Genomic DNA, 26810 nt, shown 5'->3' with positions numbered 1-26810 from the left:
GGTCCATCCCGGCCAAGCCAATAGGCAGCAGCAGGCTGAGGCAGCGCAGCAGAGCAGTGCACGGCGCCCGAGCCAAAATGCAGGGGTGCTCAGGGGCACCAAAAACTAAAATTTGGGGGTGGGCGTGCCAGGGGTGGGGCAACCAGTGGCCTCTTGCGCCTCCCTCAAGTGGGGCCCAGGGCACGTGCCCTGCCTGCCCCCCCTTGTTATGACCTTGCCAGTTTCCAAACGCTGTTAGTGAACATATGCAGTGTTAGGCCCACAAAAACAAAATATATGTGAGCATTTACTATCTATGACATTTATATTCTGCCCTTCCTCTAAGGAGCTCAAGGCTCTTTGTATTTCCCCCACCCCATTTTATTCTGACAACAATCCTGTGAGGCAGGTTAGGATGAGAGAGACTATCTGGCATAAGGTTACCCAGTGAGTTTCATGGCTGAGCAGGGAATGACCTGAACCCAGGCATTCACAATCCTAACCCAACACTCTAACCACTACACCACACTGCCTCTCAAGTGTTGGTTCACTTATTTTGGAGTAAGTCCCATTGAATACAATGGAGCTTACTTCTGAGTAGACATGATTAAGCTGCTCATGATCCTATGGGAAAGGAAAAACCTGCACCATCAAAGCTGGGCTGCTCACCTCCTTTTCTTTCCTTAAAGAGATTTCAGCTTTTTCCCAAAAAACCACCCAAAGTGTAACTATTTGCACCCTCATAGATCCTTCCTCAATGGGTGTCTCTCCCGTCACTGCAGTGCACTCCAAGCAGAAGCAACTTGCTTTTCTCTCTCCCTTGCTCAAGCCCCACCCCACTCCAGTAACCTCCACAGTCCCCAACCGCAAGCACAGGCAGTCCGCAATGGGCTTTTTCTTCTCCTTTCTCATCCCGCCCCCCACAACAGCACTTTCATACCCATTGGGGCCAACTATGGTCAATCACAAGGAAATAAAATAAGGAAATGAATCATGAAACAACCTATGGAGGAGTCAAGGCTTGACTGAGGGAGGGGATGGAAGGAAAGAACAGGAAGGACAGAGCATTGCACATTGTCTGAGGAATGCTGGGAGCAGAGCAGAGGCAGCACTCAGCCTCCAATTTGTGCAGGGACTAGGGACCAAGGGCAGTTGTTGTTGTGTGCAGGCATGCAGTGCAGCAAACCTCTCCTTCCCAGCACTGACCTGCTCCACACTAGAGGAGGAATGGCACATTTCCTGTCCTCTGGTGCTGGGACTCCCCACACCATGCATGCATTCTCCTCTACTCCTTTCCCAGCCAGCTCTCCGCTCCACCGCTTTCCCATAAAAAACCAGCGCAAAAGATCCATCTCCATGATTGGCTGCTGAGCCAATCAGCAGCCAATCAGTGAGGCAGATTTCTTGCCCCATTATTCCTTACTGGGGGAGGAGGTGCAGATGCAAGGCAGGCTGCTGCTGCTTCCTTTGCCCGCCCCCCACTGCACCAGATCATCCTGCTGCTGTCCTCTCCCTAGGGGCTGGTGATCTGTCTCCTTCATTGTCCCTGGCCCCACTCGGCTAGCAGCCCCCGTGCAGCAAGAGAATGGCACCCATAAACCTACTGCGCCCCTGACCGGTGCCATTTGGCTAATGGCTTAAGCTGGCCCTGCTAACCCCCCTTTCCCCATAGGAATAATGCCTCGTTAACTTGCGGTAATAGGAGAGGAATGGAACCCCCGTGAGTAACAAGGTTTGCCTGTAACAAGAACAAAGCAAATATGCTTGCTTAGCCACAACTATTGTCAGTTCTTGGCTTTACTAAATTGCAATAATACTTTCTCTACAGTTCCGTACAGATATTGCTAGGACTGAATACCTGTCCAATGCAGATGAACGCCTTCGCTGGCAAGCAAGTTCTCTACCTGCAGATGATCTGTGCACAGAAAATGCGATCATGCTTAAGAGATTTAACAGGTACTCTTGTTTTTCTCCATGCATTTCAAACATAGTAATACCGCCTTATCAGGGTCAAAAAATACCACCTGAACACTTCTAACAATCCTTCTCCTCCAGAAATTTTGATACATATGTGTTCCTTGAAAATGGTTAGGCTTTTGTCATTTTAGATAGCAAACTGAGGGGACTGACACAAGGGGATACTCTTCATGTAACACACAACTTGGAGTTGGTTGCCAAAGAATGTTGTGATGATCACATGTATGGATAGCTATAAATCTGCATTAAATAAACTTGTGGCAAGCAAGTCTAGGGATAACTTAAACTGGAACATGCCTGTTCAAAGGAGGTAGATCTTTGATTTTAGGGCTGAGTATTTTGGTTTTAGACTGGCTGTGAATTCCCATTGACATCTGACTGGGCCTCTCTGGGCTAAAGAATACTCTGCTAAAAAGCACCTGCTTAAAGTAAAAACAAATCAAAGCCACCATTTAGTCATTATACAATCTCAAAATACCCAATGAAGGCCTTTAAAATCTGTGAAGGATTCCTATTACAATTATAAATGTCCATTACATAAATATATATCAACAAAAGAAGCATTTTCAATGTATATTGAGCAAATTTTTTTGTCCTGTTGAGATTATTAAATGTGATCTTACTTGCTACATACCTTTTTATTCTGATTATTGAAATGATTTTTAACTGGTTTTAATTTTGTTTTAATGAGTTGTTTGTTCTTACCTGTTTTTATATTTGTGAACCAACTAGAGCCATCGGGGTGAGGTGATATAGAAATCCTAATTAATAACTCATAAACTTTTCCATAGGTATCCCCTCATCATCGATCCCTCAGGGCAAGCTACAGAGTTCATCATGAATGAATATAAGGACCGTAAGATCACACGTACTAGCTTCTTAGATGATGCTTTCAGGAAGAATTTGGAGAGTGCCTTGCGATTTGGTAATCCTCTGCTTGTCCAGGTTAGTTGCAACTCCCACCTTCCTTTAAAACTACTAGGCACCAGATTCACATCACATCATCAACTCAAGAACTTCAATTGATCATTTTTCATCTTTCATTTCTTTTCCAGGATGTTGAGAGTTATGACCCTGTTCTGAATCCTGTGCTGAACCGTGAAGTCCGGAGAACTGGTGGTCGAGTTCTTATTACTCTGGGGGATCAAGATATTGATTTGTCACCATCCTTTGTCATCTTCCTCTCCACCAGGGATCCAACAGTAAGGGAAAAGTTGTTTCAGAACATCATGTGGTAGGGGCTAAAGGGAAAGATGCCATTAAAAGTGATCCTGATATGTTTTTGTTTGGTAGGTTGAGTTCCCACCAGATCTCTGTTCCCGTGTGACCTTTGTCAACTTCACAGTAACTCGTAGCAGCTTACAGAGCCAGTGTCTGAATGAGGTACTGAAAGCTGAAAGACCAGATGTGGATGAGAAACGCTCTGATCTCCTTAAACTTCAAGGTATGATATTGAGAAATCCAGACCTTACGAGGGCTCATTACCATAGGCAGTTGAAACCATCAATACCATTTTGCTCTGGCTGAGAGTATTTTTCAAGGAGTCTTGTAGATATACTAGACCTGTGCAATGCTACTTGAATTCTACTTAAGAATGTCTTGTGTGTTTGCATGTTTTGCTAAAGGTGAATTCCAGTTGCGTCTGCGGCAATTAGAAAAATCCCTTCTCCAAGCTCTCAATGAAGTGAAGGGACGAATTTTGGATGATGACACAATCATTACTACCCTGGAGAATCTAAAGAAAGAAGCAGCTGAAGTTACCAGAAAAGTAGAGGAGACGGACATAGTCATGCAAGAGGTGGAGACAGTGTCTCAGCAGTATCTCCCGCTTTCTACTGCATGTAGCAGTATCTATTTCACAATGGAGTCACTAAAGCAGGTAAAACAGAGGGGCTGACTGCTCCTCTCCCCTTCCTCTGCTTGTTAACCATATTTTAACAGTTTGTTTCTTTCTCTGCTGTTTGACAATGCGCTTTCCTTTCAACTCCTTTAGATACACTTCCTGTACCAGTATTCTCTCCAGTTTTTCCTGGATATCTATCACAATGTCCTGTATGAGAATCCAAACTTGAAGGGCATTACAGACCATACTCAGCGCCTTTCCATCATCACTAAGGATCTCTTCCAGGTTCAGTAGAGGCATTTCATGCATTGAAACACTTCAAAAAGCCTTTTTTCTTCCGTAGGAATCCTGCTGTCAAGCTAACTTTGCTACCTTTTTATTGATAGGTGGCTTTCAATAGGGTTGCTCGTGGCATGCTGCACCAGGATCACATCACCTTTGCTATGCTGTTGGCCAGAATTAAGCTGAAAGGCACAATTGGGTAAGCACATAATTCTCACATTTCCATCCCTTATGAATGCAGAGTTTTCAAGCACTCAAGTGTCATAGGTCTATATCAGACGCCCTGATGCAGTCTCTTGGCCTGATGTAAGAGGTGGACAATTTGTCTTGATTCTCCCACAGTGAAGAAAGATATCCTCCAATGGAATTGTACCTTCCAGAAAAACAGGGCCATGAAAGATACAAATTTTCTCCATGCACTGTGGGAGATTCCACTTCAAAGATAAAAATTTGTATTTTTTTTTTAGTTTCCCTCCATCCTCGAATTAGTTAGGGCAGAGCAAGGAGAACTTGCCTGAATTCTGCAACAGTGGAACTCTGAGAAGAAGCATTGAAATGTTCCACTACAAGCTTTCTCTCCAGGGAAGTAAACAGACTTCTTAGAGGCTCCCTATCTAAAGAAGTGTTGGCTATAACCTAATTCTTAGCTGTTTTCAGATGTGAATATTTGCCCTTGTGCCTCCACATTTGGTAATATTGGTATTTATTGTGTTAAGGTTAGTGTGTGTGTTTGGTGATGTGATGTGACAAATTCCAGATTGTATGACATGGGAGGATCAGTCAATACAAGTTTGGATTTACCATATGAAAAAAGTAATGTTGGCTATGAGTCTTAGTTTCTTCTGTTGCTGTCTGTTCAGTTAAAAACTGCTATCCACAGTACATTTCCCAGCTCTGCTCCTAAGTATCACAAGCAATAGTTAAGTACAAAATAGACTGGATTTTTCTTAATGCGAGTTTCTTCCATTTTTCAATTGAAGGGAGCCTGCCTATGATGCAGAATTCCAGCACTTCTTGAGAGGGAAAGAAATTGTACTTACCAACACCTCCCTCCCCAAGATCAGTGGCCTGACTGTAGAACAACTGGAAGCCATGATGAGACTGAGTTGCCTTCCTGAATTTAAAGATTTGGTTTCCAAGGTGAAAGCTGATGATGTAAGTAGATGCTGTAAACCCCCCTCAGCTGAACTTCAGAGACCATTTCTGATCCGAGTGGGGTGGGCACACTTTATTTATTGATGGATTGGATTTTGATTTTGATTGCCTTCCAAAATGGCTCAGGGCGGTTTACAATTAACCGCCTTGGGGTTATCTTTTTAACGAAAGGCGGTATATAAATGCAAAAATAAATAAAAATAAATAAATTAAAACAAACCATTAAAACAGTAAAGAGCTAAAACAAATTAAAAACAATATAACAATTAACAATTTTAAAAACATTTTAAAACAACAATTAAACAATTACAGTGATTAAAATCCCAAAATTGGGTTTTTAATTTTAAAATAAACCAGATATTAAAACCCCCAAAGTTTAGGAAACTGAGAAAGCTTGGGTGAAAAGATGGGTTTTCAGGTGTTTTTTTTGAAAATTGCCAGAGATGGGGAGGATTGTATCTCAGCAGGGAGCTCTTTCCACAATCTCAGGGGAGCAACCGAGAAGGCCCGTCTCTCTGTAGCCACCAAACGAGTTGGCGGTAACTGGAGGTGGACCTCCTCAGATGACCTCAATGGGCGGTGGGGTTCATAATGAAGAAGATGCTCTCTCAAATACCCAGGGCCTAAGCTGTTTAGGGCTTTGTAAGTTATAACTAGCACTTTGTATTTTGTCCAGGAACCTATTGGCAGCCAGTGTAACTCCATCAGTAAAGGAGTAACATGGTCTCTCCGAGATGACCCAGAGACCAACCTGGCTGCCGTGTTCTGAACCAACTGAAGTTTCCGGATTACGTACAAAGGCAGCCCCACGTAGAGTGCATTACAAAAGTCAAGTCTGGAGGTCACCAGCAGATGTACCACTGTTTTGAGGTCATTGATCTCGAGAAATGGGCGCAGCTGGCGTATCAGCCGGAGCTGATAGAAAGCACCCCTGGCCACCGCCTCAATCTGAGAAACCAGGGAGAGGTGTGAATCCAGAAGTACTCCCAGACTGCGAACCTGTTCCTTTTGGGGAAGTGTGACCCCATCTAGAACAGGCAGATCAAAATCGTCTCTATGACCCCGCACAATAAGTACCTCCGTCTTATCTGGATTCAGTTTCAGTTTATTCTCCCTCATCCAGCCCATTACTACTTCCAGGTAGGCATTTAGGGAGGATATGCCAACTCCTGAAGAAGTTGACATGGAGAAGTAGATCTGGGTGTCATCGGCATACTGGTAACACCCAGCTCCAAATCCCCTGATGATCTCTCCCAGCGGTTTCATGTAGATGTTAAAAAGCAATGGAGAAAGTATGGAGCCTTGAGGGACACCATACTTAAGCTCAGATTTTGAAGAGCAACAGTCTCCAATCGACACCATCTGGAATCTATCCGAGAGGTTGGAGCGGAACCACTGTAAAACAGTGCCTCCCACCCCCAACCCCCTCAGACGTTCCAGAAGGATACTATGGTTGATAGTATCGAAAGCCGCCGAGAGATCCAAAAGGACCAACAGAGTCACACTTCCTCTGTCAATTCCCAATTGGAGATCATCCATCAGGCCTACCAAAGCAGTCTCCACCCCATAGCCCGCCCGGAAACCAGTTTGAAATTGGTCTAGATAATCAGTTTCCTCCAAGACCGCCTGGAGCTGAGAGACCACCACCCTCTCAATTACCTTGCCCCCATGGGAGGTTGGAAACAGGCCTACAATTGCTCAACTCTGAGGGATCTAATGCAGGCTTCTTTAGAAGAGGTCTAATGATTGCCTCCTTAAGACAAGGAGGCATCCTGCCCTCCCTCAGAGAAGCATTTATGATTTGCACCAGGCTGTTTACAATAATCTCCCTGCTAGATCGAACAAGTCATGTTGGACAAGGGTCAAGAGAACAAGTGGTAGGCCTCACTGCTCCAAGCAGCTTGTCCACATCCTCAGGAGTCACAAACTGAAACCGATCCAGTCGAATCACATAAGAGGAGTCGTTGGACACCTCCAGCTCAGACATCAAATTAATCGTGGAGTCTCCATCTAGGTCGGCCTGAATCTGAGAGATTTTATCTGCAAAAAGCTCTTTAAACACATCGCAGCGGGTAACTTAATACTCCAAATTCTGGTTCAAGAGCTGGGGGGTTGGGGGTTGGGCAGATACTAATGCCCTCACAACCCTGAACAACTCCACTGGACATGAATTCGCAGAGGCAATATGGGCAGAAAAGAATCACCTCTTTGCCACACGTATCGCCTGAGCATAGATCTTTAAATGTGCTCCATGTCGTAATCTGTCGGATTCGAGTCGAGTTTTTCTCCACTTGCGCTCCAGTCGCCTACCTTGCCGCTTCAGCCCCCGTAGATCTTCTGTATACCAAGGGGCCAAATTTGAAGCGGGTCAGAGGGGACGCTTGGGAGCAATCGTGTCTACTGCCCTGGTGAGCAAGTTGTTCCAATTCTCAACCAGGGCATCAACAGGATCACCAGCAAAGACAACATTAAATTTCTCCAAGGCTTCTTGGAATCTTAATGGATCCAATAACCTCTTCGGGTGGACCATTCTAATGGGCCCCTCGCCCCTGCGGAGGTGGGAAGTGGTCGTAGTCCAACCTTAACCAGATGGTGTTCCGTCCATGACAATGGGGAAATCACAGGAGTCCCCACCCATGGAACACCACCCTGATCAGAGTAAAATACCAAATCAAGCGTGTGACCTGCAATATGCGTCGGTCCAGAGCCCACTTGGGATAGGCCCATAGTTGTCATTGCTGCTATGAACTCCCGAGCTACCCCAGACAGATTGGTCCCGAAATTAACATTGAAGTCCCCCAGCAACAAGAGTCTGGGAGACTCCAATGCGAGTTCCGCAACCAAGTCTGTGAGCTCAGTAAGGGATTCCGCTGGGCAGTGGGGCGATCGGTACACCAACAGAAGTCCCAATTTATCCCTCGTCCCGAAACTCAAGTACACACATACAATATGGTCCGATACCCTGACAGGGACCCTGGTAAGGGAGATGCTATTCTTATAGACCACTGCCACCCCACCTCCCCGCCCACATCCCCTCACCTGCTCCTCTACAGAATATCCTGGAGGAAGAAGCTGAGACCAAACTGGACCACTAGCCTCCCCCAACTAAGTCTCGGTAATGCATACCAGGTCGGCCCCTTCATCCATGATCAAATCATGGATGAGTTCAGATTTATTTTGGACCGACCTGGCATTACAGAGGAGCAGGGAATAGAAGAATAACTTTGGCAGGTCAGCGGGCCATTCCAGGGGAAGGGTAGCCAGACATTTAATAGCTGTCTCCCCTCCCGGCTGTCCTGCCAGCTCTTTGATCTCGGGGAGCACTGCCAACAACCCACATAGCTTTTCCCTGAGTTACTCAGGGGCTGGTCCCAATCCTGCCCCCACTTCCCACAGATGTTAACCTGAGGCTGCAGCCCAACCTGAGGCTGCTTTCCCCCACAGGGGAAGCAAAAGCAGGCAGGCAACAGCAGAAGGAACCCCAGCACCCACCTGGTCTCTCACTCCAGGCAGCACTGGGTGGGAGATGGATGGGACTCTCCCTTCCCTCTCTGCTGGGCTTCTAACCCAGCAGCACTTTTACCCAAGGCTTCACCATAACTTTTAGGGCCACTTCATATGTGAATGCTTTTTCCTACACTGAGGATCTATTTAGGAGAGGGACTATTCAGACTTGTACAAATTGCTTACCAGTACATGGATTGGGTAGCTAATACTGACTGATCTGTGTGCTGGGCAACAAACTACATTCTTGTACATCACCACATACGAAGCAAAGTGCATGCTTTCTTTTCCTACATAGAGATTATCAATGTAGTTGGTGGTCCTTAGTCTAATATACTTTGTGTTGTATCTTGAGACTTACTTCCTCTGGAGGAAAGAAACCTTAGGATACATCCTTGAGATCTTGTGTGTGGAATCAAAGCTGACAGTTTTGTTTGTAACTGTTATTGATCTACAGCAATTCTGCATCTGGCTAGATAGCAGTTCGCCAGAACAGACTGTGCCCTATCTTTGGACTGAAGACAAACCTGCAAGTAAGTGAATTTTTATATTCAAGCATGTGGAGAAATATCTCCACAAAGGTGAGAGATGCAAGCAATTCTTCCATGGGGCCCCCATGTCATGAGAAGACAACAGTTGTGCGTGCAGGAGCGGGGCAGGGTTTACTTTCAGAAATCTTTATAATCCTGGCTTTCCGTCAGAAATCCTCAAGCCTATGTACAATACGCCATTTAAAAACAAAATCTAACCAAAAAACACAGCCTAAGATAACATTTATAGGAGCAGCAAACAGATTGATTCAGGCCAAAGGATTCCTGTTCTTTAAAAAGTGACATTTAAGCTGCTTGTAACATGTCAAAAGGCAAGCAGCAAGGTAGCCATATTGGTCTCCCTGGGGAGGGCATTCCATAGTCTAGGTGGGGATGGAGTGGTGGTGGAATACGAAAACTGCAGCAGGTGTGCTTTTGAAACTTGCAAACCAAGCACTGATGTGCCGTGTGTGTGTTTTCCTCTTTCTCTTTGGTCTCAGCACCCATTGGCCAAGCCGTCCATCGCCTGCTTCTCATCCAGGCTTTCCGCCCTGATCGTTTACTGGCCATGGCACATCATTTTGTTTCAACAAATCTTGGAGAAAACTTCATGTCTATTATGGAGCAGCCTTTGGATCTGGCACACATTGTAGATACTGAGGCAAGTAGACTTTTAATTAGCGCTCTGCTTTATTCCGCAGCACTTTGTAGGTACTTTGTACTACAATTGTAGAATTGTACTTTGCATACAATTCTGGTCACCACATCTAAAGAAGGACATTGTAGAACTGGAAAAGGTGCAGAAGAGGGCAACCAAGATGGTCAGGGTCCTGGAGCACCTTCCTTATGAGGCCAGGCTACAACACCTGGGGCTATTTAGTTTAGAAAAAAGACGACTGCAGGGTGACATGATAGAGGTCTATAAAATCATGCATGGTGTGGAGAAGGTGGATAGAGAGAAATTCTTCTCCCTCTCACATAACAATAGAACCAGGAGTCGTCCCATGAAATTGATGACCAGGAAATCTAGGACCAACAAACAGAAGTACTTTTTCACACAACGCATAACTTGTGCAATTCTCTGCCATGAGATGTGGTGACAGCCAACAACTTGGATGAGTTTAAGAGGGATTTGGATAACTTCATGGAGGAGGGGTCTATCAACGGCTACTAGTCGGAAAGCTATAGGCCACCTCCAGCCTCAAAGGCAGGATGCCTCTGAGTACCAGTTGCAGGGGAGTGACAACAGGAGAGAGGGCATGCCCTCAACTCCTGCCTGTAGGCTTCCAGCGGCATCTGGTGGGCCACTGTGTGAAACATGATGATGGACCTTGGGCCTGGTCCAGCAGGGCTGTTCTTCTGTATGTGGTGTTTCAGGCCATGCCACTCTAACTCGATGCTAGAACAATGCTTGATCCCAGAGGCTACAATACAAGACTGCATGATCCATTTTTGTAATATGCTTATATGGCTGTATATGGTGATGTAGTATACAAAGATTCCTTTCTCAAAAATGAAATGAACGCTGCATAGTAAAATTGGGGCTTGGTTTGAGCCTGGACTTATCTCCAGAATTTAAGTACTGGAGGTCAGCTTGGAACACATGAAGACAAAACAAAGATCTTGTGCAAATACGGCAGGCATTCTGCCCACCCTCACATGTCTGGGATTAGAAAGGGGAAGTTTTCCTTGAGCCTTAGCAGTACAAGAAATGCAACTTTTTAGCAGAATCACAAACACAGAACTAAAATCCATTCTTGCAGATGCTGTAGCAGCAAACCTACCTGCCTTACATATATCCCAGTTCACTTTCTCCCTTGGATTTTAGGTGAAGCCTAATACTCCCGTGTTGACATGCTCTGTACCTGGCTATGATGCTAGTGGTCATGTTGAGGACCTTGCTGCTGAGCAAAACACTCAGATAACCTCTATTGCTATAGGTGAGACCTTCAGTATTTTTGTCACTCCAAATACCATAGAAGGTAACTGAAACTTTGATCATCATATTGTAACTTTATCCTTGTAGGTTCTGCCGAAGGATTTAATCAAGCAGAAAAGGCAATCAATACAGCAGTGAAGTCGGGCAGGTAGGCTCAGTCACTTCTTTGACCGACTTTGTATAATATAAACTCTAAAGCCTCATTATAATCCTGGCACATCTAAACTTTTGTTCTAGGTGGGTTATGCTAAAGAATGTCCACTTGGCACCTGGATGGCTGATGCAACTGGAAAAGAAGCTGCATTCTCTCCAGCCTCATGCATGCTTTAGACTCTTCCTTACAATGGAGATAAATCCCAAAGTAAGTAGCTCTGGAGCAAAACCAAACCATTCACTGAACATGACCATATCATTTCTTTTGAAAGTCTTTATTCCTGGGGCAAAAATTAATCTTAAAATGGCCAGACTATTGTAAACCCCTTTCCCAGGAGTCTTTTAGGTTTTAATTTTTATCTGTGGTTAAGCTTTTCCCCACTAAACTCAATTTAATGCTAACATTAGAAAATAGGTTTAGCTTCTGGATGTTCAAAGCACACTGCATACATCCAAAATATCAAACATGCATGGGGAAAACTACTCTAGATCTCCCTGCCCTCTGCTGTCTGCCAAGTTGTAGACTGCTAATCTTTCCTTGGAGATATTTTGTTATATAACTAACTGCCAGTGTTATCTTCATTCCTATCTGCGTTTTTGTTGAAAGCAAGAAGCTACAGAGTGTAACCTGAAACTTGTTAATGATCCCCATAAATGTGTACTTGCTTAGCAGTTTTCCAAGGTGGGACAAGTCTGGGAAAGAGGAGAAGGAGTATGTAATGAAGGACATTTTTCTGTGTTTAGGTACCAGTGAACTTGCTACGTGCTGGAAGAATTTTTGTGTTTGAGCCACCACCTGGTGTAAAGGCCAACATGCTGAGAACCTTCAGTGGCATTCCTGTGTCTAGAATGTGCAGGGTAATCTTTTGACTATTTTGCAGTCCCTGTAGTTGTTCAAAACTGTAGTCCTCCTTATGAGTTAGTAATGGGATCCAAAGAGTTTACTTTGGTTTGGGGCCCTGTTCCCACTCAGAGGTGGATGTCCTTCATCTGTGAATGGTTTGTGATGCATTGGCAGCAGTGTTCACTGGTGACCTCTGACCAGTCATCGACTTGCTGCTTTAATCCAAAAGCGAAACTATCTCCTCCCTGGATAGTATTGGTATCCCTTCTGGGCCAGTGTTGCACAGAATAGAGAACTGGTCCTTGCTTTGGTATAGACACTTGGGTAAAATTCAAGGCACCTGACGAAGGGGTGACAGGGAGAGCACAGCATTGTACTACAACTCCTGAACACATTTTGCTTACCAAATCACACAAAGCAGGCAGATGATGTAATGCTCTGCAGCTGCTTTGTTCTTCCAGCTCCATATCCTCACATTTCTGAGGAAACAAAAAATGTCAACTGTTTGTTTTCCAAAGCAAATTTGCAAGAAGCTTTCCAATAACACTGCAAGGTACAATATACAAAGGCAAAAGGTTGGATCCAAGGATGGAGGATATAATAAGCAGGTTCAGCCTAGAAGCAATTTTGTTCTCCTAAGTAGCTCATGGATTCATTGGCACCGTTACAAACATGTAGTAATTCTTGTCTCTTCTCCTCCCTAGGCGCCAAATGAGCGTGCTCGTCTCTATTTCCTCCTTGCATGGTTCCATGCCATCATTCAGGAGCGCCTGCGATATGCACCTCTTGGTTGGTCCAAAAAATATGAATTTGGTGAATCTGATCTAAGGTCTGCATGTGATACTGTGGATACATGGCTGGATGATACAGCAAAGGCAAGTAAAATTGCAGGGTTCTATTTCTTTTCCCTCTCCTCTATGGAAGGAAAATGTGGTTAATTTCTTCTATGAAGACCAACTTATCTTTTGAACATGAGTAACTTGGAATATAGCCCAAAAATTGGGAGGGGGGGGGTTTCAGTCACGTTCTCTTCATAAACTTTACTATCCATAAGCCATTCCCTTTACATCAAAGCTGTCTCCCTCTCCAGGGCCGCCAGAACATTTCTCCTGACAAGATTCCCTGGTCTGCTCTGAAGACTCTGATGGCTCAGTCAATTTATGGAGGCCGCATCGATAACGAATTCGACCAGCGCTTATTGAACACTTTCCTGGAGCGCCTCTTCACCACTTCAAGCTTTGACAGTGAATTCAAATTGGCTTGCAAGGTTGATGGGCATAAAGACATCCAGATGCCAGATGGAATCAGGTACTTAAGCTTTGCCTTGAGAATTAAGTGCAAACTTTGCTGCTTGATGTTGGGAGCAACTTGATCATTGTCCAACATTGTCATTTAACAGGCGTGAAGAATTTGTCCAGTGGGTTGAGCTGCTGCCAGACACACAAACCCCATCTTGGCTTGGGTTACCAAACAATGCTGAGAAGGTTCTCCTCACCACACAAGGTAAAAAAAAAAAATCTTGGTTCACTCTGCTCTTCCTAAAGGTCAAAGCTGTAAATGTGAAATAACTTGGGGGGAGGGAGGGCATGAATTTTGTAGGCTAGAGCCCTTTTCACCAAATACTCAAAAGGGGATCAGTGAAGGTTTGGGGCATGTACACACACGAGCAGAGGTGTTTGGGGTAGGGGAGGAATAAATCCTGAAAGCTGAGGTGGCATACACAGTGCAAACAGGAGAAGTAAATAAGTGGAAGTCAATAAAACCATCTCCCAGTGTAGATGGTACCGTTTGTGGACTTCTAATCCTGCAGATTCAGACTTTTGTATGGCTTTAGAATTTCAGATGGTTTACTAGATCGTGCCTTCATTGAAGTAAACCAGTTGCATCTAACAGATGTTAGCAACCTCTCCCTCCCCCCCGAAAAAGGCCAAGCATTTCATTACAAAAACTGCATTGAAGGTATTGTTTCATGTCATCATTTTAGGTATTGATATGATCAGTAAAATGCTGAAAATGCAAATGCTGGAAGATGAGGATGATTTAGCCTATGCAGAGACAGAGAAGAAGGCGCGAACAGACTCCACCTCAGATGGTCGCCCAGCCTGGATGCGGACACTTCATACAACAGCCTCCAACTGGTTCCACCTCATCCCACAGACTCTTAATCACCTGAAGCGAACTGTGGAAAACATTAAGGTGAGAAGTGCAAAGTGTGTGGCACAAGAACGCACAAATACCTTTTTAACACGTTTAAGAACTTCTGCTTTGATGTCAAAAATTGAAACATGCTGATTGTCTCCTTATTGCAATGTTATGCCTATGCAAGAATATTTATAATTGAGAGAAATCTAGCAGCTGAAACACTTCTACATGAGATCAAGGAACCGGTGTGTGCTTGCATCACCCTTTCAAGAACAAAGACTTAATGTTTTGCTGTTTGTTTTGAAACCAAGGATCCATTGTTCCGATTCTTTGAGAGAGAGGTGAAGATGGGAGCCAAACTCCTCCAGGATGTCCGTCAGGATCTTGCAGATGTCGTTCAAGTGTGTGAGGGCAAGAAGAAGCAGACCAACTATCTGCGAACTCTTATTAATGAATTGGTGAAAGGTAGGCTGCTCCAAACAGATTTGTGAAATGTGCAATGAGCTTTCCAAGTAATGGGAATAAGCTTCTGTTATTATCTTAACAGAAAATGGAGTTTAGTGAGGTTAAATTATTGGTTTCACACTCCCACCCCCGGCCAGGACAACTAAGTACCTATATTAAACTTGAACCAAATTTACAAATGCACCTTAGTGCTATCAAGTGCTTCCATACCTTCTGGAAAATTATCTATAGATTCTGTTGTTGCTGGTGTAAATCCATTTTAGAGGCTTCTGAAAGTTTTAAATATAGACTTGAGCATTTGAAAGTTTAGTAATTTGATTTTTAACTATTAAATATAAGCTGTAGAATGATTATCTGTTTGCATTATCATGACACAAATAAGAACTTTGGTTTCAATGTACATGTGGTCTTGGTAATAAGATCCAGACATGCTGATACACAATGCCACTGTTGGCTACCCTTGAAGGAGAAATCATCCCTTTAAGAGAGTGTAGTCGCTTGCTTTAAAAAAATAAATAAATCCTTTTATATTTCCTCTCTAGGTATCCTGCCTCGTAGCTGGTCTCACTACACAGTACCTGCTGGCATGACAGTCATACAGTGGGTGTCAGACTTCAGTGAACGCATTAAACAGCTGCAGAACATCTCCCAGGCAGCTGCTTCTGGTGGTGCAAAAGAATTAAAGGTAAGCCAAACTGCTTTTTTCCTGCCTAGTAGCACCATCGTGTACTCCATGAAGATGGTCAGCTTCTCAATAGTTTTCATCTGAACTATAATGAATTTTTGGTGATGAGAGGATTGTGATGCAGATGTACCCATCTCAGCCTCGTACTCAGGAACACTGAAAAGCTACTACTATAAGAATGTGGCAAAATGCCACCTCTAACAAAATTCAGTATGTGTCTTGGTGTGTGTTGCAGGGGGTGGCCTCTGGGGCTGTGTACAGTTCAGTCACCCTTGTGGATCCTGCTTCTCAGTATCATCCTGTTTTGTCTAGTATGGTCAAATAGGATGGTTATGAGCATAAACACCCCTGGGAAAGCACTCTTCTTAGCAATTTGGATTGCACTAGTCCATTTAGAACATAAGAACAGCCTTAATGTCTTTCAGCTGCTATATTTAAATTTCTCTTGTATTGTGCTAACGGGTTTTCTTGGAGAGGTGGTGTAGCCTCCGGCAGTGGAACATAGGAAGCACCCATATACTGAGTCAGACCATAGGTCCACCTAGCTCAGTGTTGTCTACACAGCGGCTGGCAGCGGCTTCTCCAAGGTTGCAGGCAGGAATCTCTCTCAGCCCTATCTTGGAGAAGCCATGGAGGGAACTTGGAACCTTCTGCTCTTCCCAGAGCGGCTCCATCCCCTGAGGGGAATATCTTACAGTGCTCACACATCAAGTCTCCCTTTCATATGCAACCAGGGTGGACCCTGCTTAGCTAAGGGGACAAGTCATGCTTGCTACCACAAGACCAGCTCTCCTCTCCTACCTATCACCTCAAGTTAGCAGGCAGGCAAAGAGAGTCTGGCTGCCAAGATCTAAGCTGTACAGCTCCTAGGAGTAGAGCTGGCAGAAGAATGTAGACAAGGAGAAAGGGGGTTCACAAAGCATAATCAGAAGAACATGGTTCAGAGGAATGAGAGCAAAGGGGGATGACAAATGGAGAGGGAATTAGTGGCATAGACGTAGGGAACACTACACATATTGATCTGAAATTATGAGCAAGACTTTTGTTGCAGGCTTCTAGTTTTGCTCAGAAAAATGCATCAAAACAGTTCAGTTGTGCCTTTCCTCCTTAACAGAACATCCACGTGTGCTTGGGAGGCCTGTTTGTACCTGAGGCCTACATTACTGCTACAAGGCAATATGTGGCTCAAGCCAACAGCTGGTCCCTTGAAGAGCTGTGTCTGGAAGTCAATGTTACAACAACTCAGAATGCAGTACTGGATGCCTGCAGTTTTGGAGTCACAGGTTGGTTAATGTTTCAAGAGTGAAATCAAAGGAAATGCTCCTAATGCTGGGGAGGTTTAGCTTCTTGGGGGAGGAGATAACCTGCACTGAATGCACAGTGGCAAAAGGTCACCATGTCAAGACAGTGATTAAATTGCACATCAGTTCATTTATATTGAAATAGTAATCATTGGCTTTATGTGAGGGGTGTGTGTGTTGTGCTGGCTTAGAATAGGAATTTGGTGATATGGAGGCTGCTAAAGCTTTACAGGGGGGGAAGTTTTATTTTTCTTCAAACAAAAAGAGGAGGGAGAGATTTTGAGGGGCTGGTATCTCTATAGGGAAGTAGTCCGTGTGTGCGCGCTTGGCTTTTGCCAGGGCTTGTTTTGGTGCTTGTGTGGCTTTCAGTTTTAGTTTCTCTCTTTCCTGGAGAGAGTGGGAGGAGCCAGCTAGGGCAGAAGTGAGTCAGACTTGGTGGGAGGGGCCACATTCCTCTTGAGCTTGGTTGCCTCAGTTTGATGCCTACTCTCGACATAAGAGGCGGCAAGGGACCAGAGATTAGCAAACGGGTATCGTAGGAGTTTTGCATGGAGTTTAATAGGGAAGTGTGTGGGAGAGCTTGAAAGGAGCCCCTCTTGATCATACCGAGCCCAGTGGAAAGGGAAGTACTACTCCCTTTTTCATATTCTCGGGAAATAAAGTTTAAACAGTTTAATAGCTGACAACTGCAGCTAAAACCTAGTTTTCAAACAATCTCCAAATATTCTAAACAGCCAACAAAACCAGTCATGAAGATCAAAAGGCAGCAGGGGAGGGCACACTTCCCAGTATACTGCACAAAAAGTTGCATGTATGACTGTCAGCTCAATGGGTAGAAGTTGTGGTTGTTTACTCAGTGCAAGGAGCTCCTGGCTGTCGGGAACGTTCCCTCAAAGCTAAGGTGGCTGATATGAAGAAGCTTAGTGTCAGAGAAGCACATGGACGAGACCTTCAAGGATGTGATAGAGGCATCCCACTCCCAGGCGGAGGTCTCAGGGAAGGGGGACATCAATCCAAGGAAGAAAACAATGCTCACTTAGAAGAGACCCCTTCTGTGAACGATGAGCCCATATCTTCTCACCCAGAGGATACTCCTCCGACAGATGAGGGCCTCCTAGTAGTGGATGATTCTATCAGGGGTATAGAAAAATGGGTCTGTGACCCGCATGTAGACTTGCCTGTCTGGTGTGAAGGTTGCGGATGTCATGTGGCATCTAGATAGGCTGTTAGACAGTGCTGGGGAGAAGTCAGCTGTTGTGATGCATGTCGGTACCAATGATGTTGGGAAATAAAAGTCTGGAGGTCCTGGAAGACAAATTTAGGCTGCTAAGTACCATATTGAAGTCCAGGAGGCCCAAGGTAGCATTCTCAGAAATTCTACTTGTTCTGCACACAGGGCTAGCAAGGCAGGCAGAGTGGAGGGGTCTCAATGCTTGGATAAGACAGTGATGCCCAGAGGAGGGGGTTAGATTTGTTAGGCACTGGAATACATTTTGGGACAAGATGCACCTGTACAAAAGGGGTAGGCTCAGACTGCTCGCACTTAAAATAAAAATGTTGCAGAGCAGCTTTTAAAATGACACCTGGGGGATAGCCAACAGGAGCAGGGCAGTATCTGGTTTCGCAAATGCCACCCTTTTAAGGTGCAAGGGTGTAAATGCTTCAGAAAAACCTGAAGAGGATAGAGCAGAACCAGGTAAAGAGCAGACAGAAGGATGTGCTAGCTGGTCAAAGAGATCAAATGGCCATAAGAAAGATAGCACACACCAGGTAAGAAGTTCAGTGTATAGATGCTTATATGCCAATGCCAGAGGCCTTGAAGCCAAGATGGGCAAGCTGGAGTGCTTCATTGCTAATGAAAACCTGGTAGAACAGTGAGAACCAGTGGGACATGATTATCTGGAGATATAGCTATAGATATAGATGACAGGGAGGAGCGAATTGGGGGTGGAGTAGCACTGCATATTAGACAGGATAGAATCTAACAAGTTAGAAAACCCAGGAAGACCAGAGTCCTCCCCAGAAACACTGTGGATTGACAGTACAAGGCCTGAAACGAAATGTGCTACTAAGAAAATGCTATTGCCCTCCTGATCAAAATGCTGACAGTGACTGGAAGTTGCAGAAGGAAATCAAGGAGACATCGAAGAGAGAGACAGAGCTGTAATAATGGGTGACCAGTTACCCACACAGACTGGGTAAATTCACATTCAGGTAATGGGAGAGACCAAATTTCTAGATAAGTGGAATGACTGTGCCCTAGACCACTCGGTCATGGAACCAACCAGAGAGAAGGTGACCTTGGATTTAATCCTGAGTGGTACACAGGACCTGGTGTGAGATGTCTGTGTCATGGACCTTCTTAGGGAACGGTGACCATAGTGTGATCAAATTCAGTATCCATGCGAGGAGAGAATTGCCAAGGAAGTCTAACACTTTGAAGTTCGGAAAGGGAAGCTTCTCTAAAATGAAGAGTTTGGTGAAAAGAAAACTGAAAAGGGGAATTCAGCCACAGATCCCACAGAGGCTTGGAGGCAACCACAAAACCAAATCTCAAATCTTTGCTAGAAGGTGCTATGACTGCCGTTGCATCTGGCATGCACATATTTAGAAGGGGAAGGCACTCAGAGATCCCAACCTGCCCTGTGTTGCAGTGTCTGCTGGAACACCTGTGTTAAGGGTGAGGCTGAGGCTGAAGCCATGAGCTGAGTCAGTAGTTTAAGAAATCCTAGGGTGTGGCACTTACTAGCAAATTGGTCTACAGATCTTTTGGTTTCGCCTGTGCAGTAAGTTGACACAGCAACATTACTTGCCAAGAACAGAATAACATCCAGTAGTGTGTTCATACCTAGCTGTAATGTATGTGTGCAGTTGAAGTCTTCTGAAATACCCACCTGTGCTCCATGTTGACCCTCAGATGAAGTAGTGAATCTGCAAACTTGGTGAACTTAATCATTAAGACATAAATACATATCTCTCTCCTTAACTTATAGGCCTGAAGCTTCAAGGAGCTACATGCAATAACAACAAGCTGTCTCTTTCCAATGCTATTTCAACAATATTGCCCATAACTCAGCTTCGCTGGATCAAGCAGACAAATGCTGATAAAAAGTCTAATGTGGTAAGATGGCTTGTCTTTTTGTCACACAGATATCTTGTGCTCTGTATTCTAATGGGGTACTTCCTATTAACTGTCATCTGAACCTGTTTGCTTGTATGTGTGTCTTCTCTGCAGGTGACACTGCCAGTTTATCTGAACTTCACTCGTGCTGACTTGATCTTCACGGTTGACTTTGAAATTGCTACCAAGGAAGATCCACGTAGCTTCTATGAACGTGGTGTGGCTGTCCTGTGTACCGAGTAAAATAACCTGTAACCAACCATAACATTACAAACATGTTTTATCTGGAGTTCAGTTCAAAAGTTATTTTAACACTGAAAGGCATAGTTAAGTTGTCAGAGGGCAGTGCGACTAGATGTATTTGAAAGATGTCAGGCTGTTGACTGTTGGAACGATGTGCTGTGTTCGATGGTTCTAGACAGATGTACTAATGTTGGATATTTATGCAATATAAACCGTTACAGCAGGATGCTGCTTTTGAGTTTCTTTTTGAGCATTAAAATTGGATAACTCTGTTCCAAGGGCAAACATTCAGCAAATATCTTTTTCTCATAGATAAAAGGGAGCATTACGTAAGTTCGGCCTAGGTAACGTAGGAACAATAAACTGTTTGTTGTTTATAAGATCCCCAGAAGGTAAAACCATACAGTGTATTGGGCTAGTTGTGAGGATAAATTTGCTATTCTGAAAATTCTTTCCTAATGAAGGAAAAGACATGGACGCACTCCAATACAAGGAATTGCATAGACTATTTTGGATCCTGTCTGCCTTGGTAGCCAGAATGTACAGAATCTGAACAAAGGTACAAAATGAACTAAATCACCAACCAACACATATGTGGCTTGTAACACATACAGCTTTTCCCTTATCTGGTTTATTACTTCAGTGTGTAGGAGTAAAGTTTTCAACACTCCCCTCCAGGCATTGAAGGCTGTCAGAAACGACTTCAGCACTTGTTTTTCTTTTAATAGGAAAAGAGTGGATTGTCTCCCTAAACAAAGCCATTCCTCATCCCTGTATTATTCAGCCTTCAACCACTTCTTCCTTCCTTCTGCATTTAAGAGTGCTTGTTAGCCTAAAGCAGGGCTGGGCAACCTTGGCTCGCTAGCTGTTGTTGAATTGTAACTATCACAAGCCCCAGTCACAATTTATTAGGGATGGCAGGTGGGGGGGAGTTGTAGTTCAACAGCTAGAGAGCCAAGGTTGCCTATCCTAGCCTAAAGAGATCTTGAGACACCTGCTGTTTCTGGTGGTCTTTTATATGCCAAACTAGATATGTATACAACAGTGACTGACATGATGTGCAGTGTTAGACAAATAATGCTGCAGATTTCAAAGAGAGTTTCGGGGCTGTTGTGCAATGGGTGCTTCCATATGTTTCTCCATGTGGGACCAGAGGGAAGCTTGTGAACATAACAGCCCCCCTGGAGCAGGCCCAGGACCTATCAAGTCCAGCATCCTGTTTCACACAGGACACCTCTGGAGAGCTCACAGGAAAGAGGTATGTGCATGCCTGCTCCTGGTATCGAGAGGCATAGTGCCTCTGAGACTGGAGTGGCCCACAGCCACCAGACTAGTAGCCATTGATAGTCCTGCTCTCCATGAATTTGTCCAACCCCCTTTTGAAGCCATCCAAGCTGGTGGCCATCACCATATCCCATGGCAAGGAATTTCATAGTTTATGTGCTGTGTGAGAAAGTACTTCCTCTTCTCAGTCCTAAACTTCCCGACTTTCAGTTTCATGGGGTGACCTCTGGTTCTAATGCTGTGAGAGAGGAAGACAATTTTTCTCTGTCCACTCCATGCATAATTTTATACACCTCTCATGTCTTCCCTTAGTTGCCTCTTTTCCAAAGTAAAGTGTCCTAGATGCTGTAGCCTAGCCTCATAAGCAAGGTGCTCCAGGCCCCTGGTCATCTTGGTTGCTCTCTGCTGCACTTTTTCCAGTTCTACAATACCCTTCTTGAGAAACAGTGACCAAAACTCTACGCAATACTCCAGATGTGGCTGTACCACAGATTTGTATTAGGGCATTATATTTCTATTTTCAGTCCCCTTCCTAATGACTCCTAGCATGGAATTGGCCTTTTTCACAGCTACTGTGCACTGAGTCAACACTTTCAACAAGCTATCTACCACAACCCCAAGATCTCCTGGTTAGTCACCAACAGCTCAAACCCCATCAGCATACATGTGATGTTGGGATTGCCATTTTATCACTAACGCCCACAGTTTGGTGAGGTCCTTTTGGAGTTGTGGATTTTACTATGCTAAATAGTTCAGTGTTATCTTCAAATTTGGCCACTTCACTGTTTACCCTTGTGGAAGCACTGGTTGTGCAACTGCCCATTTGTGCAGCCCCAAAGTTTTCTTGGGGTTTTCAGCACAGCCTTGCACTACCTCCATAATGCTGCTCATCATGTAGGGCAATATATATTCATGGTTCACCTAGCAAATGCTCCTGATATATGCTAGGATTGACACTTTTCTGCAACTAGATGGAGCTAAATTTCACTATACAAATAAGTATAGCTTTTCTCATATCCAATACAATCAGTCATCTCTGCAAGCTACCTTGTGCAAAACATAAAGCAAGTAAACCTAGCCATGTTCTTTTGGTAGGAGTAGTAGTGTATGCGTGTTATAAGACCACTTTAAAATCAACACTTGGCAGAAGCTAAGGAAATTTTCCCTAAACACTTGAAACAGTAATCCACATTTCACCATGTCAATCTGTAAAATAATTACTAAATATTCAACATGCATAAGAACATTGCACCTGCTGATTTTGAAGGAGGGTATCACAGTGGGTTATCTTCATGCTTAATGCAAGATCATGTAAATGAGGCAAGTCCTTGAGAGCCTCCTGGACGGAGATCCTTCCCAGTTCTGTTCTGCGGGTCTTGACCCACTCACTGCCTTCATCCTGGCTAGAGTTCAGGCTGTATGGCTGCTTCTGCTCTTCAGTTGTCAGTAGGGCCATTCTATATGAAACAGAAAAGTTCTGTTCTCCGTACTTACAGGCTTTTGTTCCCCTAATATATGCATATCTGAATACAAGTTGACCAATAGGCCGGGGGGTGGGGGCTATATATAGCTACAGTCTGCACTAACAAATATTCTTTGTTCTAAATTAGTTCTATAAAAGCCATCTGTTTTTAAAAAGTTAAAAGTACAACTTGTGGCTTGTTACAACCAGCACTTACCCCAAATAGCTTCAGCAGGATGTAGAAGAAACTATTCCTCTGTCCCAAGGTTGAAGACTGCCTACATTAGCTCAGCTAAAACAGGTGAATCGCTATGTATTTCAACAGGCTCCAATACAGCAGCCATCCAAGTAATTTATATTCATATATTGACTGCAACCTTAACACAGAAGAGCAGCAGCAGATTCATTAAACCACAGCAGCCAAGGTAGGAAAGAGTGAAATATGGCAAAGGACAATGCATGCTTAATGCAGGATTTCTTAATTTGCTGTACCCCTGAAGGCAGAAGAGCAAGAGTTTTGTAAATTACTGGACAGTACAGGTGAAAATTTGTCCTCTGCTGCTGTTTGGTGATGATTTTCTGCTAGTCCTTACTGAAGAACTGAATAAAGAACTAGGTAGGCAAGAGCTCAAACATGGAAGACAGGACCAGGGAGCAGTGGGACAGCTACCTGATGAACTGTCCACAAGGCAGAAGGAGGGGGGACTGGCTTAAGGCCCCTGCAATAAGAAAGAGGATCTCTACCAACACACACCCCTCATGAACTGATCAAACACACCAGCAAAACAAGCAGAGCTTAAAGAGGAAACACCAGATGCAGAAGAGGAAGATGACAGAAAATAGCTACTTTTCAGAAACCTTCCAATCATTGCTTTGAATAAGACTGTATAAGAGTGATGAAATATGCATTGCACTGCTCCGAAGACACACTTCAAAATGGCCTCTAATGCAGAAAAGATATTAAAATAACTCAGATTTTTTACACAAAGCATGTAAGCAAAAACTAAAGCAAGCAAATGTTTTGGTGTGATACACCATCCTCAGTGCTCCATTTAGCATGCCAGCTGAAGGCATTTAAGCACAGAAGTTGAGAACAAAAGCACCAAACAAACAATAAGTAACACATGAGGGAGACGAGAGCAGACCTTTTGCCAAGAAGATATTCACTCTTTCAGTGACCTCTGTCTGTATCTCATGGCTTGTTTCATCTCACCCTTAACATTAATAATAGTTTCAATTGTTCTATGAACAGTGCTTCCTTGATCTGGCATCTTATTCCCTTCAACAGAGCCAAAATTGATAATTTTGTTTTGGTCACTCTTCCATTGTGTTCTTTCATATGTATCATCCATGGTTTTGTTAGACTTTTATTATGCTGCATATCAACCAGATGTTCTTTTCTTTATATCTTTTCATTAGTGAAATCTGAATGCTGAAATCCAAATTTGTGCAGGCTATGTGGAAACTAGGTGGTATAGGAAGCCCATGAAAAAGGAAATTTTAATTAATAGAAATTCACCACATCCCAGAATTGTAAAGGAGCAGATAGTTAAGAATGTAGTACAAAGGGGCTCTAGGTGTGTCATCTAGTGAACACATTGTGACATCTAGGGAAAAGGCTGAAGAGTTGATTCAAGTTAATGATTATAAACTTCCACTAAGTAGGAGTAGAGGTGTAAGGTTTGTGAAAGGATGAATGACTTTAAAAATAAATACCTTTTGTAATGGATAGATTTGCATGGCAGGTACAGAAAACTTTGAGTAGACATGGAGTTAAGGTTAATGTTTGTACAGCACCTAAAACTAAAATAATATTTAGTTAAATCCCAGTTGTATGATGATAGATGTGAAGGGAGGGATTATACTGGCACAGTTGTGTTTAACATTGTGATATTATAAGCCCAGAACATTCTTATAGTGGGCAGCCAGCCAGCACTGATAGAATTAACTGGGGGGAAAGCGGTTGACCTTGATTGGCAGACTGGAGACCCTAGGTCATGACCCAATCAGTTAACCAGGTGGGCAGGATGAGAGGGCCCCTGAGGGGCTTCTGGGAAGAAAGAGGATGCCCAGGTGAGAGAGGAACAATGGAGTCTTGCCAGATTGTCACAGGGTGAGTTCTGCAAGGATTGGTCCCGCCTAGGTCTAAGATCTAAGGGAAGGAAGTCAAGGCTTACGGCTTCAGAAGGTTAGACTTAGAAGAAAGTGTTTTAGTAAAACTTGCGTTAGAAGTTATTTTCTTTTGTATGTGTTGCTTTGTATCCCCAAGTATCTGCTTTTGTAATTATCTATCTCCAGCTTCAGTTTAATAATGAACAAGATAAGCACCCCCCAGAACATCTGGGCATTTTGAATACTCTCGTAACCTCTGCACTAATTTTATTTGCAACAACTACATATGTGAAATCCTGAACTAGCTTATTCTTTTTTTTTTTTAATATAATAAAGCAATAAATTGTTTTGTTTTACAAGCCCTCTTAGGGTGTTTGACTCGAGGAGAAGAGGAAGTGAAGCCTCTAGTCCACATGCCCCAATCAGCTGGCTACAGCTCCCCACTTAAGCATATATATATGGGTGTAACCACATTTTTATATTTGTCTACTAGAAAAATAAAGAGAAGACAGGAAATTGTAGCGCTCCTATCCCCATCCACAGATAATGAGGCTCTACACATGATCAGTGTGTAGAGCCTTAAGGGTTTCTGCGGGGAGACCGGTCTTGACCCACTCTTCCTGCAGACAAGCAGTAGCTTGTAACCGGGAGGCTGATCCAGCTGCACGGCGGCTTTGGTCAGGTGCTCCTATGCTTGGCTGCGGCTCGCTCAGGAGCTCCAGGGGAAGGGGAATGCACGGTGCCCTCGCCCCAGCCCCTGGAATGCACGGTGCCCTCGCCCCAGCCTGAGTGTGTCTGTCATGGCTGCACATGCTCATTCTGTTCAACCTCATTTAGAGGGAGGGGTATTTAGATGGGCTAGCTGCCACTGAACCACCGGGGTTGCCCATGCGTTCTTATGATCGATGGGCTCCCTTAGCCCAGTTTCTATCAATCATGAGAATAGCCCTAATGTCCATTTTTAAATATTTGTCTTTTTAGCATTCCCCAGAAACTGGTGCCTTTTGCTAGTTTGAAAAACATCTAGTATTGAGTAATTCCTGTTCAAAATTCCCATAGGAACAGGAAAAATAACTAAGGGGAAGTTAGCCAAGAGCATAACTGAGTCTGCCCACTGAGAATTCTGAAGCCAAAGTTGGCAGGGGCACATCCTGGCAATTTCTAGCAATGTTCATAGAACTGAAACCTAATATTAATGTTAGGGGGGAGATGAAACAAGCCATGAGATACATGAGTCATTGAAAGAGTTAATATCTTCTTGGCAAAAGGTCTGCTCCCTCATGTGTTACCTATTGTCTGTTTGGTGCTTTGGTTCTCAGCTTCTGTGTTTGTGCCTTCAGCTAGTACGTCAAATGGAGAACGGAGGATGGTGTATTACACCAGAACATTTACGCTTAGTTTTCACTTACATGTTTTGTGTAAAAATCTAAGTTATTTTAATACCTTTTATCCATTAAAGTTTGTCTTCCAATCACTTATTCCTCAGTTCTTGTCCCACACACATAACAGAGTCGCATTTTACTATTAAACCACAAATGGATCATACTATTTCAGAACTAGCCTGGCCCTATAGCTTTTCTCTCCCACCCGTTTTAGAAGACAGCTTTTGTGAAAAGTCCTCTATGTGTTCATAACTTCTTAATACTGGCAAATAGCCTCTTTGCACAGAAAGATTGTTAAAACAGGAGGTTTGTGCTCTTATTTATTGTGCCAATTGGTGGTCACTTTCAGAGGTCTACCCCACCAGCAGAAGGAACTTGTTCTCCCACAAAGCACACCGACATTATAG

At 43.9% G+C, this 26810-nt stretch overlaps 1 protein-coding gene across 1 annotated transcript in view; it reads left to right on the top strand.

The window, feature by feature from the left end:
- DYNC1H1 (dynein cytoplasmic 1 heavy chain 1) overlaps window positions 1-20389 on the top strand; it is a 94013-nt gene extending 73624 nt beyond the window's left edge. The window contains exons 56-78 of the mRNA XM_053246649.1: window positions 1808-1935; window positions 2748-2901; window positions 3012-3158; window positions 3250-3400; window positions 3582-3835; window positions 3950-4084; window positions 4186-4280; window positions 5062-5236; window positions 9198-9273; window positions 9771-9931; window positions 11099-11210; window positions 11297-11357; window positions 11447-11570; window positions 12107-12220; window positions 12911-13081; window positions 13297-13514; window positions 13606-13709; window positions 14191-14402; window positions 14660-14813; window positions 15356-15498; window positions 16613-16781; window positions 19793-19920; window positions 20035-20389. Of these exons, the coding sequence (XP_053102624.1) occupies window positions 1808-1935; window positions 2748-2901; window positions 3012-3158; window positions 3250-3400; window positions 3582-3835; window positions 3950-4084; window positions 4186-4280; window positions 5062-5236; window positions 9198-9273; window positions 9771-9931; window positions 11099-11210; window positions 11297-11357; window positions 11447-11570; window positions 12107-12220; window positions 12911-13081; window positions 13297-13514; window positions 13606-13709; window positions 14191-14402; window positions 14660-14813; window positions 15356-15498; window positions 16613-16781; window positions 19793-19920; window positions 20035-20163 (3315 nt within the window). The 3' untranslated portion in view covers window positions 20164-20389. The remainder of the gene's footprint in view (window positions 1-1807; window positions 1936-2747; window positions 2902-3011; window positions 3159-3249; window positions 3401-3581; window positions 3836-3949; window positions 4085-4185; window positions 4281-5061; window positions 5237-9197; window positions 9274-9770; window positions 9932-11098; window positions 11211-11296; window positions 11358-11446; window positions 11571-12106; window positions 12221-12910; window positions 13082-13296; window positions 13515-13605; window positions 13710-14190; window positions 14403-14659; window positions 14814-15355; window positions 15499-16612; window positions 16782-19792; window positions 19921-20034) is intronic.
- Window positions 20390-26810: the final 6421 nt, after the last annotated feature.

The sequence above is a fragment of the Hemicordylus capensis genome, chromosome 1, assembly GCF_027244095.1.
Source record: "Hemicordylus capensis ecotype Gifberg chromosome 1, rHemCap1.1.pri, whole genome shotgun sequence".
NCBI lineage: Eukaryota > Metazoa > Chordata > Lepidosauria > Squamata > Cordylidae > Hemicordylus > Hemicordylus capensis.
The sequence above is the reverse complement of the archived record's forward strand: the minus strand, read 5'-3'. Positions and strand labels throughout refer to the sequence as shown.